General features: G+C 35.7%; 1 protein-coding gene across 19 annotated transcripts in view; it reads right to left on the bottom strand.

Moving 5' to 3' along the window:
* MAGI2 (membrane associated guanylate kinase, WW and PDZ domain containing 2) overlaps nt 1-18,562 on the bottom strand; it is a 1,472,356-nt gene that overhangs the window by 1,054,452 nt on the left and 399,342 nt on the right. For all 19 annotated transcript variants that reach the window (XM_086397095.1, XM_086397093.1, XM_086397091.1 and 16 more), the window contains exon 2: nt 3,083-3,199. In XM_086397095.1, coding sequence (XP_086253221.1) covers nt 3,083-3,199 — 117 coding nt within the window. The remainder of the gene's footprint in view (nt 1-3,082; nt 3,200-18,562) is intronic.

Below are 18,562 nucleotides of genomic sequence, written 5' to 3' on the forward strand. Positions count from 1 at the left end.
TGTGGGCCTGTGAGTATAAGTAAGCACTCAGGCTCACCGTATGCTGAATAGTCTTATCTCCGCAAGTCCTGCCTTCCATGACTAGAGACACAGATTTAAAACATATATTTTGAGACATTATGTTCAGAGATGAAGTTCTGGGAATACAAAATAAAAATGATAAATGCAGTCAACCCTTGTTTATGGGGCAGAGAACAGACTGATGAGATTTTACATTATATGCATCAATAATTAAGGCCCAGTAGAAAGTTAGATTGACAACCTCTCTCCTATGTTTGGATCAGAAATCAGCCAGCAGCCAGGTCCAGATGTCCTTCAGAAGGAGGTAAAAAAGCTAAACTGTTCACACTAAGATTTGGACAAGTACATTTGTGTGCATAGAGAGGATGGAGTCTCTGTAGCCCTGACCCTAGAACTCTCTCTTACTCACTAGGCACCTAGGAAATACAGCTCCAAGACTTTGCTCCTTTCTTACTGTTATAGTTGGTGATGGCGGAGTAATGTGGTGGTAGTAAACAGAATTACTGAGTTTTGCCTTATAAAAAATTAAACCACCCAAACATAGTTTGAAGTGAATAATTTTGTTTCCATGACCTATTCCTGTTAGTAAATTAAACAAGAGGTATCATATTAATGAATACATGAATAAAGGCAGAGACAAGCTCCACAGTATATATGTTCCTAATTATTATGGTTCTGGATACATGAAAACCAATGAGAATTACTTGACCCAAAGAATATGTAATGAATGTCACTCCATACTCAAATTCAATTGACATATTGAATCCACACATAAATTCCTAAACAACAGCTGAATTTTTCACACTCTTGACACATCTTTGCTGCATACTCTTTGTAAATATCTGAACATTTCACTAGAAGTTATACTGAGTGAAGCTGGTGGATTGTCCAGATCCAGTTCATCAGTGTAAAATAATCATAGATAATATAAATCAGAATCACATCTGTCTTAGATGCTTTTTTTCACTTTTATGCCAAGTTAAGAGCATTGTTAGTGAATGGTATTATTGGATATTAGGAGTACTGGCTACAAATCTAAATTGTTCAATCATAATATTCAGATTCATTAAGTTTCTAATCATCTCCTTTATAGGAGCTATTCAAGGATTTCTAATTGAATTTATGACCTTGTATAAAAATCATATCACAAACCCCTTTATGTTTACTCATATAAGCCTAGTTATTTTACTCCTATATTTATTTTTCCATCATAGTATTTCTTGGGTACTCTAAAGAGAGATGACTTATTTAGGAAGTTAATGAACTAATGCAAAACTTACTTCTATTATCTTCACATTTAATTACAAGTTCTTATTTATGTCATCACCTTAGCAAGGACTATAAGTATTATTGAATGTTAGCCTCTTATCTATCTTCCTCAGCTTTTAAATATAATAAAGTACCTGGATTCTTTATTCTGTATTTCAGATCTCCTTTATTTCATGTCACAGAAGATAAATTCACATGTCTGTACTGACAACATCACAGCTTTGAAAATGCATCCACTCATTTCCTTATAAATAGTTCAGTCACTTACTTTAATCTATCTTCCTCTGCCCATCACTCTAATGTCAAACTTACAAGGTCAAGAATGCACTTTTCTCTACTCCTAGTTTTAAAGCAAGAGTCCAAAAATCTATTCATTTAACTAATACCCACTGACAGAAGTAGCATTTGGACTGACAGGATGTCAATCGATAAGCATTTGCATCTAGGAATATCTGATAGTGGTGCCATGGCATTTTTGTTTTGATGAGCATTTAGTACTAACAATGGCAAGTGTCTACCCTTCCTAAGATGTGTGTAGGCTAAATGGATGCTGAATTATCCATTTTACTTCTTTGTGTGTTTTCATTTTTTCAGTATAGTCATCCTTAATTAATACCTTCTATGTAGTTCTAGTAGTTCAATCCCAGAAACTACATATATGGTTTATTTGTTTCATCTATTCCAGCCAAGTTTTTCTTTCTTTAATATCAACCTTCCAGAGACCCCATCTTTGAGTTTATTACAGTTTAAAACAAAACTAAAACAAAAGGAGGACTTCCCTGGTGACTGAGTGGCAAAGAATCTGCCTACTAACACAGTAGACCCAGATTCAAACTGTGCCCTGGAGAAGGAAGTGGCAACTCATCACTCCAGTATTCTTGCCTGGGAAATCCCACGGGCAGGGAAGCATGGTGGGCTACAGTCCATGGGATTGCAAAGAGTCAGACAAGACTTAGCAACTTAACAACAAAAACTAAACCAAAGAAAGAACATAAACAACACCCACTGATCAGTTTCCAGAGAGACTAGAAAATTTCCAAAGGTCATAGAATCTACCTTGAAAGAAACTGACTTTGATACCTATTTATAACCTATTATCTGGCTTGAAAAGTCCTTGGGTTGTCCTAAAGTAAACAGAAGATTATCAAATTAACTGAAGCAGGTACTAAAAAGTTGATTTGTGAAGTTTATCATTTTACCAATTCCTCTCTTTTGAAGTAGCACCTCCTCATAATCAGGGATGGTTGTGAATTTCTGTAGGCTATGTACAAGACATTTCTGCCCAGCACTCAATGTCATCACTTTCTCAGAGTTACAGAACATTTTTTACTTTCCAATGCATTATTTCCTTTTAACTTGTAAGACCTCTCTGCTGCAAACTGATGATGATATTGGCAGTTACTGTGTAGATTCTAACTACAAAATAGCTTGTTCAACTAATGAATTGAATTTGCATTCTTTGTTTCCCTGTGTGGAGTTCTACCCAAAACACTGAAATCTTCAACATCATGGACTAGAACTAATATTTCTCAATATCAACTTGAGAAGTAAGTTAGGTTTTATAGCTTGAAAATCACAAGTCTCTTCTGGATCTGACATCATCATAAATCACACAACTGCAGTTATAAGCTTTTGCACTTATAACTTCCATATCTCAAATAAATTGTCTACTCCAAAAGTCTATCATTTAAAAAATCAGTGAAATTTAACTTCTCTTTTAAATTAAACAATAAATATATAACTGAACATTTATCTGTTACTATAGTAAAAAATAACACCGCCTGTTACTCACATGGCACCGTGCGGAGGTAGAGGTTGTCACGAATGATTTGCTGAAGTTCATGGTCCACAGACCCCTTCTGAAATCGTAAGTTGAGGTAGTGACGAAGATCCTTATCAACAATTCCTCCTAGAATGATACAATTGGAAAATAAGTATGTAATTTGATTCTATCATAAACATACTCATTTAAAACTTGCATTATTTCACATTGCTCTTTTGACATTCCGAAACATTTATCACCCATACTAAAAAAAGATAACATTTGCTAAGATAATAATTATCCACCAAGTCAGTGCTCAGTGTTATACATGTACTCTTTCATTTTTCATTTAGAATGAAGTCTGTATTACAGCAAAAGGCACATATCACTCTTGAACTGAATATATACAAAATGTCATAGTATATCTCATTGCACGGCTAAAAAACTTTTTGACTTTTTTAACTTCCCACATTCCCTTTCCCCCAGTCTTTCTGTTTATACATTTGACTACTCTACATAACTTATACAAGAGAAATCTATGTTATTTGCCCTTTTGAGACTGGCTTGTTTCACTCAGTATGTCTTCAAGTTTTGAAAAGATTTTTAAGTTATTTAAAGTTAGTTACTCTGGATTTGGATAAGTAGGGTGATATAAAAAGTTAAAAAAAAAGAATTAGACCAATATTAATGTTTTACTATATTTATAAATTGAATAAAAGTAATGCATCTCTTGTATAAAATATGAATAGATGTTTTTTAACTATAATGTTTGAAAGATTTTAAGTATTTTTAGAGTTTATTATTAGTATAGAAGTAATTTTGAGTATCAGTTCAGTCCAGTCGCTCAGTCGTGTCCGACTCTTTGTGACCCCATGAACCTCAGCATGCCAGGCCTCCCTGTCCATCACCAACTCCCGGAGTCCACCCAAACCCATGTCCATTGTGTCCGTGATGCCATCCAACCATCTCATCCTCTGTCATCCCCTTCTCCTCCTGCCGTCAATCTTTCCCAGCATTAGGGTCTTTTCCAATGAGTCAGCTCTTCGCATTAGGTGGCCAAAGTATTGAAGTTTCAGCTTCAACATCAGTCCTTCCAATGAACATCCAGGACTGATCTCCTTTAGGATGGACTGATTGGATTTCCTTACATCAAACAAGCTGGGAATTAGGTAAGGAAACCAATACTGTGAATTTATCATAGATTATTTTCATGTTTAAAAATAATTATGTTAAATTATGAAGATTTATCTAATGAAGGCCTTTGTTTTTCTAATACTTGGAAGAATGAATTATAAATAAAAATATCTATAAAATATAAATAAGAATTTCTAAAACCCTGATCTTTTCAAACATATTAGGGTAATTTAGCCAAGACAAAAAATTAAAGACAGAGGAAACAGGACATCTGTGATAGAAGGAAATGGCAACCCATGCCAATATTCTTCACTAGGAAACTCCAAGGACAGAGGAGTCTAGTGGGCTACAGTTCATGGGGTTGCAAGAGTTGCATGTGACTTGGTGACTAAGCCACCACCTTCATAATAGTTACAAAAATCACATTCTCTTCAAATCCTTTGAATCTTAAAATTACAATTCATTAACAATCTCTTTGCACCACCATGACCACATAAAACACTATGTGAGTGTGCATATATGCAACACAAACACCTTTTACACAAACAGTAAATATACTTGAAAACTATATATTGCTACATTTCTGAAGTTTTCAAATTTATTGTTTCAGTTGCCTCTAATCTGCTGGCACAGTCTGAGCAAGATGCCATACAAAATAGTATTTTTAACTGAACTATCAAAATTCCTACTCGTCAGTGTTTCTCATATATTTTAGTCAGTAGTCTCAATTTATTTTTCTACCCAATATGATAGCAGAAAACAAATGACAGGAAAACATATTGCTTATAAAATGCACATAAATATTACATCCAGAATGCTTGCATATATTATTTTCCAAATTCAAAATCATTTTTTTCAATCAAAATCGTGGAGCAATCAGAAATGAAGGTAACTGGAAACCACCATCACAATATCAATTATCTATTGTTTATATCTCCAAATGCCCTGAATTTCTGTAGGTCTTGGACTTACTGACATCACGCTGAATTAATTAAAACAACATATCTGAAATTCTGTTTTGCTTCCTTGGTCTTTCATAGTCAGAAGAACATGTCTACCCTTGCTAATTCAATACAGCTGTTGAGCAATCACCATTCTTGACTCTTTTCAACTCTCTTCTGCCTAGTTATGAATCTAGAGGTCTTTCAGCAACTGTTCTTCTCTTCTCTTTTCTTTCTGTCTAATATGGGCATGTGGAATGTGTGGGGCATTGGAAAAGACCCTGATGCTGGGAAAGACTGAGGGTGGGAGGTAAAGGGAATGACAGAGGATGAGATGGTTGGATGGCATCACCGACTCAATGGACGTGAGTTGAGTAAACTCTGGGAGTTGGTCATGGACAGGGAGGCCTGGCCTGCTGCAGTCCATGGGGTTGCAAAGAGTTGGACACGACTGAATGATGAACTGAACCAAATATGTGGGGCATGTAAAGTGATGAGATCCTTTCTGGCAGCCTGGGAAAATGCTAACTGAAGAACAACAGATGTAGTCTGTCCACTAAAGTAGGTTAGAATCATTCGCCTAATATAACATGGATAAACTCACATTTTGTAGTCCAAGACGAGTCTTGGCTTCTGAAAATACATTATCAATTTAAACCAGTTCTTCTACTACAAAAGTACCACGTTAGCAGTCACAACTAAAGAACCTCTTGATTAAGGTGAAAGACCACGGTGAAAAAGCTGGCTTAAAACTAAACATTCAAAAAACTAAGACCATGGACTCCGGTCCTATTACTTCATGGCAAATACACGGGGAAACAAGGGAAACAGTGAAAGACTTTATTTTCTTGGGCTTCAAAATCCCTGCGGATGGTAATTGCAGTCATGAAATTAAAAGATGCATGCTCCTTGGAAGAAAAGCTATGACAAACCTAGCAGCGTATTCAAAAGCAGAGACATCACTTTCCCAACAAAGGCCAGTATAGTCAAAACTATGGTTTTTCCAATAACAATGTACAGATGTGAGAGTTGGAACATAAAGAAGGGTGAGTGCTGAAGAATTGATGCTTTTGAACTGTGGTGCTGGAGAAGACTCTTGAGAGTCCCTTGGACAGCAAGGATATCAAACCACTCAATCCTAAAGGAAATAAACCCTGACTATTCATTGGAAGGACTGATGCTGAAGCTTCAATACTTTGGTCACCTGATAGGAAGAGCCAACTCATTGGAAAAGACACTGATGCTGGGAAAGATTGAGGGCAGGAGGAGAAGGGGGCAACAGTGAATAAGACGGTTGGATGGCATCACCAACTCAACGGATATGAGTTTGAGCAAACTCTGGGAGATAGTGAAGGGCAGGGAAGCCTGGTATGCTGTAGTCTACAGGGTCGCAAAGAGTCAGACACAACTGAGCAACTGAACAACAACAAGTTGTCTCAAAGTTTACTTACCTAAGAAAACAATAACAAAAATGGTTGTCTATTCATTCAGGGACTGGCTCTATCTTTTTTTTCCATGGAAAAATCTGCAGAAGTTTCTGAGAATTAATATAAATTTTCTTCCATTAACTAAAATGAATTGTCACATTTGTTTTGGAAGGGCTTTCTTGGCCTCATATTTCACTAATACTTTATCATCCTTCACAATTTATCATAGCATCTTTCAGATAAGGCAATTTTATTGGTATTTACCCACTATCCTTATTATGAAAAATTCTGCTGGTTGCCTACCCAATATTTTGTCTATTCTTTTTTATTTAGAACCAGTTTAGTTTCAGGCCTATCACATGGATTTCAGACCCAGAACATGGATCCATGGATCTAGTCCCCTACCTCCTGAGCTGCCCTTGCAACTTCCAGCATCTCTGTCCTGGCCATTGAGACCTAACACAGAAGGAGGGGGTTTCTTTATTCATTAAACTAAAACTTATATCTGATATCAAGACCCTTTGCATCCATTTCATTTTGGCTAGACTGGGTATTCCTGTTTGGGACTTACATGGACTCTTCGCTCTCTGGTAGACTTGATATTCTGATCACAAACCACAAAGAGAGCTGGACAAGGGAAAAATCCAACATGCTAAGGCCACTGTAGTAAAAGTTAGAAACAGCCTGGGTCTTTAATGGCTTCACTGAGCAGCTAAAATATCATTAACTACATAGTTTAGAATATTGTGTTATAAGAGAAAAAGTAAATACTCATTTCTTTATTATGGTTTTGGTTATCTGCAATTATACATGATCCCAATCAATAAACTGCATGAATAGAAAAGTTTTGTATACATATGTGTACATAAAATACATACACTTTTAAAGGCATCTTTTTTATTAGACATTTCAATTAATGAAGGATTAAGCAATGGATATTGGGCAATGTCTGAGCTGAAAAATAGAGCCTGTATCTTAAGAGTATCTGATTTTAGGTATATAAGTAAACATTTTAAAGAAAACTAAAAAATAGAGTGCCATATACTGATTCTTAAGAAATGTTATATATAATGAAAATAAAAAATAATCTGCTATCTTATTTACCCTAGATATAATTTTTGGTTTTATTATTATCGTTTTTAGAGTTTCTGTTTTTTGTCAGGTCAAATCAATATGCACCTTAAAATTTTGTAAGCTAGGGAGAGTAATTCACTGATTAGGACAGTGCTGTGTGTGTATGAAGAAGAAGGTGGAGATGACTGTCAGGTAAGAAGGTGGAGATGACCGGCAAGTCAAAGTCTGGTTCATTCTGTCATTTATTCATCCTGTGCTTCAGCCAAATGAGCCTATTCTAACATTCTATTGACCTTACATTTCCTTCTCTATAACTCATTTTTTTCCTTTACACTCCATAAAATCCTGAAGTGGGCATTTGATTTTTGTTTGCACGTTTGTACTTTTGAAAGAATTGATGCTTTCAAACAGTTGTGCTGGAGAAGACTCTTGAGAGTTCTTTGGACTACAAGGAGATCAAACCAGTCAATCCTAAAAGAAATCAACCCTGAATACTCATTGGAAGGATTGATGCTGAAGTTGAAGCCCTGATACTGTGACCAACTGACGTGAAGACCCAACTCATTGGAAAAGACCCTGATGCTGGGAAAGACTGAAGACAAAAGAGGAAGGGAGCAGCAGAGGATGACATGGCAAGTTAGCATCACTGACTCAGTGGACATAAATTTGAGCAAACTCCAGGAGATAGTGGAGGACAGAGGACCCTGGCGTGCTATAGTCCACAGGGTCACAAAAACTTAGACACAACTTAGCGACTGAACAACAGAAATGTTTTTGCTTTATCTTTATAATACCTTCTTCGGTAACAGCACCCTGATTTCACTTTTCAAGTTATGTATCTCTCATATTCTGTATAATGTGGTTAGACCTGTAGTAATTTTTCCCTGTTCTCTCTTATCCAATTAACGTTTCTTTTCTAGAAGTTGTCTTTTAAAATATGTTTATTTATTTATTCTTATTTATTTGGCTGTACCAGGTTTTAGCTGCAGTACATGGGATATTTAGTTGCAGCATGCAAAATCTCAGTTGCAGCATGTGGGCTCTAGCTCCCTGACCAAAGATTGAACCCTAGTCCCCTGTACTGAAAGCATGGAGTCTTAGCCACTGCACCACCAGGGAAGTCCCTAGAAGTTGTCTTTGTAAGTGGAGTTAGACAAGGATATGAATGCAAATGAATACATCCTGAAAGCAGCACCTTGAAAAGTCTACCCATCACTTTTGCTTCCAGGACATACAGAATTGCCCCTTTCCTCTGTTTTTCTAGTCAATTTCTCCCACTTTCCCTTTGTTGTTTTCTACTAAAGAAACATTGTGAATAAGAAAGCCTTTCCTCTGATACTACCGGTTTAATTCATATTCATTCTTCAGCTTAAAATTATCCTTGCCTTGGCATTCCTTGTGATCTTTTGGCCAGAAGTCTTCTTTGTTTTTTGAACTTCCATATCCTGGTGCCCTTTCTTAAACAACTTGTACATTCTAATACACCATAAAGTAACTAGTGGATCTGCCTTAAGTTATATATTAAACTCTAAGCTCGCTGGGACAGGGAATTTCCTAATTATTTGAGGTCTTATCCTCTCTCCTCACTTCAGTCTCTAAAGCAGTGCCTTCTTAATATATGAGACCCAGAAATGTTTGCTGAATAAAATCACAAATGCTATAGTGGACAGAATGCTAGATTAGAGATTTGGAAACTGAGTTTTAATTACCACTCCAACACTTACCCATTGAGTGGTCTTGCACAAATCCTTTAATCATTTCTGGGTCCCATTATTCGTGTCTATAAAAGGTGGGTCAGTTTTTACTGCTACAATGGAATACAATTAGACTGGGTGACTTAAACAACAAATAGCTGTTTCTCACAGTTCTGGAACCCAAGAAGTCCAAGATCAAAGAACTGGTGGGTTGAGAGTCTGCTGAGGGTATGCTTCCTGGTCTGCAGATGGCCCACTTCTCCCTGTATCCTCTTACCACTAAGAGAGAAACCAGGTCTCTAGTGTTTTTTTTTTGTTTTTTTTTTATGTGGGTACATATTTCATTCATAAGAGGTCCATCTTCGTGAACTAATTACTTTACAAAGTCCCAATCTTTCATGATGAGAGCTTAGGATTTTGACCTTTGTAAGAGACACAAACATTCTACCAAAACAATATTTGTAGAACCAAATGAAGTTTCTGCTAGACCCAACTTCTATATTTTCATAAGCTATTTACTAAATATTTCTTATATTTTGTTTTTTTGGGCAATCAACAAAATTATTTTGTTAGTATAATTACAGATAACTAGTTATAGTCCATTAGAAATAAAGACATAGAAAACACAGTAGCATTATTTATAATTGCCAAGATATGGATGCAACCCACCAACACACAAATGGATAAAGAAGACGTGGTGTGGTGTGGCGTAGTGTGGTGTGTGTGTGTAAAAAATGTAATACTGTGTACTGTGCTGTGGTTAGTTGCTCAGTCATGTCCAACTCTTTGTGACACCAGAGACTGTAGCCCGCCAGGCTCCTCTGTCCATGGGAATACTCCAGGCAAGAATATTGGCGTGGGTTGCCATGCCCTCCGCCAGGGGATTTTCCCAACCCAGGTCTCCTGCATTGCACACAAATTCTTTACCAGGGAAGCCCCAAATATAACACTATTCAGCCATAAAAAAGAATTAAATTTTGCCATTTGCAGCAACATGAACGAAGGTAGAGATCATTATAGTAAGTGAAATATGTAAGGCAGAAAAAGACAAATACTGATAACATCACTTTTATGTGGAATCTAAAAAAATGCATCAAACTAATGATTATAACAACAAAGAAGCAGATTCAAAGATATAGAGAACAAACTAGTGGTTCCTAGTGGGAAGAAGGAAATGAGGAGGGGCAATACAGGGGTGTAGGGTTAAGCAGTACACACTATTAGATATAAAACAAACTACAAGGATATATTGTACAACATAGGGAATATAGGCAATATTTTATAATAACTATACATGGAATACAATCTTTAAAAGTTGTGGATAACTCTATGCTTATAACATATAATATGAAATATCAAATATACTTCAATTTTTAAAAAAAGAGAACAAGGATAACCCCAATGGATAATTTCCATTTAACATTTTTTTTAAATCATCCAAATTGTCCAGGAAGCTAAGATCATCAACAGAAAATTGATTTCACATGTTGTCATTGTCAAACTAGTAGTAAAATAATCAAGTAAAGCAGTCTGTAAGGAATTGGAAGAAAGGGAAAAAAATATATCCATTTGCCTCAGGATATGTCTGTCCATGAATGACTGCAAGTTTATTTTATGCTAATTTATTAGATGGTGAGGAGGCTGAGGAGAAAGGAAAGTACAAGGCTTTGTTGCTATGTTCCTTTTTCAGGAATAGTTTCAGTCGACTCACCTCAAAAATGAATAAATAAATCACAGAAAGTTGTTCGGTTCTTTTAAGATCCACAGCCACACAGCAAGTAACAGACATATTTAATCCAGTCTACTGGGACAGGTTCCATCCCCTTTTTAGGTGAAAAATTGTGCTTTGGTTTCTGATGATCTAGAAAGCTATCTCATTTTCAGGTGACTAGAGTTTTGTACACAATTACTGAACACATTTGATCTATACTCATTTTTCTATAAATTATGAGCCAGTAAAATCATTCTTCCCCTAATAATTCTCCTTTGCCTATTTTAAAGAGAAGCAAAAATATAAGGCCCTTGATAACTCATTGCCAATGTCATGGTTAATTATTTTTCATAGTCAAAAACATTTAGGTATATGAATAATTGTGACCCTTCCATGCTTTAATCACAATATTAGAGAGTTCAGTCAATCTTTTAATCATGATTTAATATCTTTGTGTGTGGTTTTTCTTCAAAATTTCAGTAGTATCACATATTTTGTATAAGAAATGCAAAAATAAAAAAGACAAAAATATATTAAACGGTTGCAGAGCATTAGGAGATTCAAAACTAGAGAGAATAACTGGTATTTCAGAAAAAAATGAAAGAGAATTATAAGCGGCTTACAATATTCTCCAGTTCTATTGAAAATGGCTTTGTTTTTAATCATTTTCTTCCCCCCACTATTGTACAGATGGGATATTGAGTTTCATTTTTCATTGTTAGTCTCAGTCTCAAAGTAAATATTAAAGTTGTTCTTATAATTATGATTATAAGTTCCCATGGGGAAGGGAAAACGAATATTCACTCTTTTCCTGGCATTGCGCTAGGTGTTGTACATGCATTACTGAAAATTTTACAATGAAGAAATGTAAAGGACAGGATATACCTGAAAGCAAACTCAGGTGCATCTAAATTTTCTATAATACCTCAAGACGGCTAGTTTCATCTAGGAACAGGGCATTATCTACTGATTTCCTGGACTTGCCAAATTCATTTTTTTTTCTTTAAAAAAAATTTTTATTTTTAATTGGAGCTAATTGCTTTACAATGTTGTGTTGGTTTCTGGTGTACAACAATATGAATCAGCTACAAGGATACATATATCTCCTCCCTGTTGAGCCTCCTTTCTCCCCATCCCACCTCTCTAAACCATCACAGAGCACCAAGCTGAGCTCCCTGTGTTATACAGCAATTTCCCAGTAGCCATTTATTTTACAAACGAGTAATGTATATATTTCACAGCTGTCTTTCACAGACCTAGAGAATGGACTAGGGGACGCAGTGAGGGAAGGAGAGATTGGGATGAACTGAGAAAGTAGACTTGTGTAACTCTTAAATGTTAGATGTTCTTTATAAAAAGCAAGATTCAACTAATAAAAAAGAAAAAAAAAAGACACGTGACCAAAAATGAATCTGACCTAAATTCAGTTTATAAACCAGAAGTTATACCACTGTAAATTACTAATAAAACATCTGTTAGGATAGTTATGTGTGGGTTTGAAACCACTGAAGTTTAATAAACTGTGGAAGTATTAGTTGCTCAGTTGTGGCCAACTCTTTGTGACCCCATGGGCAAAGAAGGCCACCAGGCTCTTCTGTCCATTGAATTCTCCAGGCAAGAATACTGGTCAGTTGCCCTTCCCTTCTGCAGGGGATCTTTCTGACCCAGGGAATGAACCCAGGTCTTCTGCATTGTAGGCAGATTCTTTACCTGAGCCACCAGGGAACCCCGAAGCTCTTAAGTTTCTACATAAAATTGTTAAGGTCAAAAAAAGAAACAATTGTTCAAAACATAAATTAGCAGGCAGTTTACTTTTTTAAATTTAGGATCTTAGTTTACTGTCTTTTAAACTTTCTTTTAAAACTGAAGTGTAATTTTTTTTAATGCAGTGATAAAATATCACAAGTGTTTCATTCTTAGAAAATCCAATTTAAGAATTTAGCCACATTAATTTTAAAAAGTACAGAATAAACTCATACAAGGTACACATTCATTTATAATATAAAACTAAAAGGGAACATGTGAATAGTATTTTAAAAACTATTTATGATCCTAATTAGTTTAATATTAGTAAGATATCCACAAGTTAACTAAAAATTAAATATAGTCATATATTTAAATCATATTTTTAAATAGGTCATCAGTTAGTTCAGTTGCTCAGAGGTGTCGGACTCTGCAACCCCATGGACTGGAGCATGCCAGGCCTCCCTATCCATTACTAAATCCCAGAGTTCACTCAAACTCATGTCCATTGAGTCGGTGATATCATCCAACCATCTCCTCCTCTGTCGTCCCCTTCTCCTCCTGCCTTCAATCTTTCCCAGCATCAGGGTCTTTTCAAATGAGTCAGCTCTTCGTTTTAGGTGGCCAAAGTATTAAGAGTTTCAGCTTCAACATCAGCTCCTTCTTCCAAGTAACAAGTGTCTTTTAATTTCATGGATGCATTCACCATCTGTAGTGATTTTGGAGCCCCCCAAAATAAAGTCAGCCACTGTTTCCAATGTTTCCCCATCTATTTGCAATGAAGTGATGGGACCAGATGCCATGATCTTTGTTTTCTGAATGTTGAGCTTTAAGCCAATTTTTTCACTCTCCTCTTTCACTTTCATCAAGAGGCTCTTTAATTCTTCTTCACTTTCTGCCATAAGGGTAGTGTCATCTGCATATCTGAGGTTATTGATATTTCTCCTAGCAATCTTGATTCCAGCTTGTGCTTCATCCAGCCCATAAATAGGTCATAATAAGAGTAAAACTGACAAGGCTTTAGTAGCATTAGGGGCTTCCCTGATGGCTCCATGGTAACGAAACTGTTTGCAATACAGGAGACACGGGCTTGATTCCCTGGGTTGGGACGATTCCCTGGAGAAGGAAATGGCAACCCACTCCAGTATTCTTGACTGGGAAATCCCATGGACAGTGGAGCCTAGTGGGCTACAGTCCATGGAGTCTCAAGAATCGGACAGGACTTAGAAACTAAACCACCACCACCTAGTAGGATGAGATCTGTAAATATTTGACATTATTTTGTGTTTTGAGAACTAAAATCAAGGTGAGTTCTGTCATTTTATTTTTTTCTAACCCACTGCAACTTTTTTTTTCCTTTCTTTTTTTTTTAATTTTTATTTTATTTTATTTTTTAACTTTACAATATTGTATTGGTTTTGTCATATATCAAAATGAATCCGCCACAGGTATACATGTGTTCCCCATCCTGAACCCTCCTCCCTCCTCCCTCCCCATACCATCCCTCTGGGTCATCCCAGTGCACCAGCCCCAAGCATCCAGTATCGTGCATCGAATCTGGGCTGGCGACTAGTTTCATATATGATATTATATATGTTTCAATGCCATTCTCCCAAACTTTAAGCTACTGGGTGACCTGGTACAAGATAGATGGCCCACTGTGAACGTCTTCATGGTAAGAAGTATCATGAATAAACACATTAGCCAAACTGACTAAAAAGAAACCACAATTTTATTTGTGAGCTCATTTTATAATTCAGTAAAATACATTCCTTACAAGACATTCCAAAGAACAGACTAATATATCCTCCATAGATTGTGTGAGGATTGATCATTTCTAATGAAGTTAAAGCAATTCTAGGCACATGATTTGAACTGTTATATGGCTGACTTCAAATGATGAAGAATATGTTTTAGAAGTTTATTTTGGAGTACATAATGGTTTATCCCATAGAAATAATGCTGTATATTATAATCATGTCTTTGGCTCAAGTTTTAAACCAGTTAGGCACCTAAAATATATTATTCGTGGTATGTTGGATTTGTGTTGTCACACATTGCCATGTATAACAATGCTTCCAGCGAACAGAAGAATAATGGCTAAAGTTCCAAGTTAGGCTGACAGGTCTTCAAAACTCAAAACCCTCCTTTCACAAGAAGAGTTATATAGAACACTCCCAGCTTAAGTAACATGGTGGGAATTCTTGCTGCTTTGTCAAAGATTCCTCAGGGCAAGAATGGGTTAGGAGTGAGTAGAAGAGTAGCAGACTATTGGGAGATAAATTCATTTTGCTTTTGTATAAAGAGTTATGGTGAGCAATTTCTGTGCTGAGCAATTTTTCTGCCATGCTATAAGTAAGCAACTAGAAGGGAAAAAAGGGTTGGGCGCATAAGAAAGCATGTCTCCAAAGGAGATATGGATAGCTTTCCCTTCTCCAAGGGACCTTCCTGACCCAGGGATGAAACCCAGGTCTCCCACATTGCAGGCAGATTCTTTACCATCTGAGCCACCAGGGAAGCCCATCAGAGCCATCTGGTTATTTTGCATGTGAAACATGAAGCAGCCTATAAAACACCTTGGAGTGGCCATAAAGAAAGCCACTCCTGCTAGGGGAGTGTGTCTCCTTCCTCATGGTACTATACCCAAAGAAGGCTTTGTTTCAGGTTCAGGCTCTAGCATGCAAAATGCTGAGCTTAATACTTGAGGAAACAAAGCATGAGTACACAGGACTTGGTGACTGAAGTGTATTTGGCTTTGGCCAAGAAGAATAAGTTTTCATCAAAAAGATCTCTAGTTGAGTGATTGAGAAATTGTTGGCAACATTGGCAGAAATTAAACTGTTGGAACAAGAAGGCCTTTTCTTTTGTTTTTAGGGGTGTGGCAACCTGACCACTTGTAACAGTTACATGTTGGATGGATGACACAAAAGAAGGTAAAAGAAGAAAGAATCTAATGTGAGTGATATTATCATAGCTTATCCCTCTTAAATAATTGACTTTATATTCCTCTTAAAAATCAAGGAAATCGGAACAGAATTCTCCTTGGGAATAGAGTTTTCCAAAATCTATTTTAGGATGATGCTTTTAAATTTATATGACCTAGATCATTTATATGCAGCACTGATGGATAATTTGAATGGAAATACTATAGTCACATGTCCATGATAAAATTGCAAAAGCCTGAAATAATGATACAGAACTTAACAGTGATTACCTTCACAAGTGGCTCTCAGAAACAGAAAGGCAATAAATCACTACCATTCTTTCTAAACAACTATCATCTTATCAGCAAGTTAAATGATACAGATAGCTATCATGTTCTTCATAAGCATGATACAAATCATCAAGAAGCTGCAACAAATCTATCTCTCAGCCCTAAATACCGTGTTTAGAATTACCTTCTCTTTGCCAGTTGCACTTGGTTAATATTTCTGCTCACATATTACTTCTTACCCCATTTAAATTTGCACATCACCCACAACCCCATCCCTGTCATTTACTATCCTCCAAACCCACCTATTTACATAACAATTACCATTATGTAAATATGACATATTTACTTAATTGTTTATTTTCTAAGTTATTTCTTAGAATGTAAGTTCCACAAGAGAGAGAGCCTGATACATAGTAGGTTTCAATAAATAGTTGCTCATTAAAAATTAAAATGGATGCAAATAAAAGCAATTTTAGAGAGACTATACTATAAATCAATAATAATAAGATATCATTATGTCTCAAAAATGCCTAATTTTTCTACATTAGATGTTTAACAGGCTCTGTGGCTTATTCATATGAAGAGCTCAATTAATATCCAGACCATGAAGGGCAATTAGCAATTTTTATAAATTATGCAGCTCTTTATATTTCAGTCACAATTGCTACTTGGTGGCATCTTGAGGTCAAGTTTTTTATCTTGATTAAAGATGTCTATATAAAAAATATTTACTGAATTAGGCTTCCTGATGTAAAATGCATATTTAGTTTATTCTATTAATAATAAAATTATCCTATAATCAAAGCATGTTTTTGTAAGAAAAATTTCTTTGAAGTTAAAATATATGATGATTTATGAATATATTTTTTATTTCCTGTTGTAAAAGTTGATTCACATTTGTCATCCAAAACAATCTTCAACAATATTTTTATGAAAAAACCACCAAATATAAATTAAAAATTGAAAATAATCCTTACTATCTTTAAGATATTAACACAAGATATGAAACTGTACAGAAAGTTAATTTTGCAACCTGCTATAATGTTACAAGAATGTACCAGAAAATAACGGTACCAATTCTAATGCATCATTTTAGTCCCCAGCTGATATTTGGAAGTAAAGTTTTAAGTAAAAACAAAAAATTTTGACCCACTGAATCATTATGAGGTAAAATGGAAGCCAAATGCAATTATTTTTAGTTTGTAATTTTTCAGGCTTTAACAGTATTTGCTAAATAGATATTCTCTATCATTCCTTTGATTTTAATCAACATAAGATACTGGACACATGACCCATTCTGAAAGTGTAACATCAAATTTAGGATTAAATTTATTTCTTAGCCATCAATTTAGTATCAAGTGTTAAATTTTTTAAATATATAAAAATCTTGAAGTAGAAACAGTCCATCTGTAGCTTTTGGAGAATCTATTATTAACATTAAGCCTGCAGCAAAGAACACTAGTCAAATGAAAGAGTTTCTAAACAAAATATTTAACACTTGAAGTAATAAGCATATGGTAAGAATATTGGGATTTCATTGGTTGGTCATTTATTATTAAAGGTAACCAGCCAAAATAAACATTCTAAAGTCTTTAGAATATTTCCATAGTTGTAAAAAATCTCTCAGGTAGAACAGCTTATGGCTGGATAGAGTCATTTTGTTTACTGTGACAAATTATCTCCCAGTGATGAAGAATGACTGTAATAAATGGTAGTAAACTGATAATGCATGAATTCTTTAAAAAAAATGGTTTTATCCAAAAAACTATAAGGAAAGAGATTGTTGAAGCCCAGTCTAGATTACCTCATCTCATTGAAGGATGTTCTTAAATCTGTTCTATTGACAGAACTCTTGTTTCTTCCCTGGTCTTTGTTTCTATACCAGTAAAACAATATTGGACATGGAAATTCTCAGTGTATTATCTACACTGAAGATGTTCAGAAGGTGATGGGCTATAAGTAAATGTGCTTCAAAACATAATAATATTTAATCCAAGGAAGGTACACAGTTTTATTACCTAAAGACTTTATACTATTTGATGACCTGTGTGACGTAAGTCTTTCCGTAAACTGAATTCAAAGAATCATTTTGGTTCTAGCTTTTTGTTTGCTTTTATAACATGTATTATCATGTTTGTTAAAAACATTTTGGAATAAACACTGGGGTATGTTTCTGTGTGTGTGTGTGTGTGTAAGATGTACAAGAAAACTGAATCTATACCTTCACTTCAGTTCAGTCACTTAGTCATGTCTAGTTCTTTGTGACCGCATGGACTGCAGCACACCAGGCCTCCCTGCCCATCACCAATTGCCAGAGTTCACTCAAACTCATGTCCATTGAGTTGGTGACGCCATCCAACCATCTTATCCTCTGTTGTCTCCTTCTCCTCCTGCCTTCAATCTTTCCCAGCATCAGGGTCCCTTCCAATGAGTCAGCTCTTCACATCAGGTGGCCAAAGTATTGGAGTTTCAGCTTCAACATCAGTCCTTCCAATGAATATTCAGGACTGATTTCCTTTAGGATGGACTGGTTGGCTCTCATTGCAGTCCAAGGGACTCTCAAGAGTCTTCT

Source organism: Bos grunniens, chromosome 4, assembly GCF_055505025.1.
Source record: "Bos grunniens cultivar Pamir isolate PY7600 chromosome 4, Bosgru_T2T1.0, whole genome shotgun sequence".
Lineage (NCBI taxonomy): Eukaryota > Metazoa > Chordata > Mammalia > Artiodactyla > Bovidae > Bos > Bos grunniens.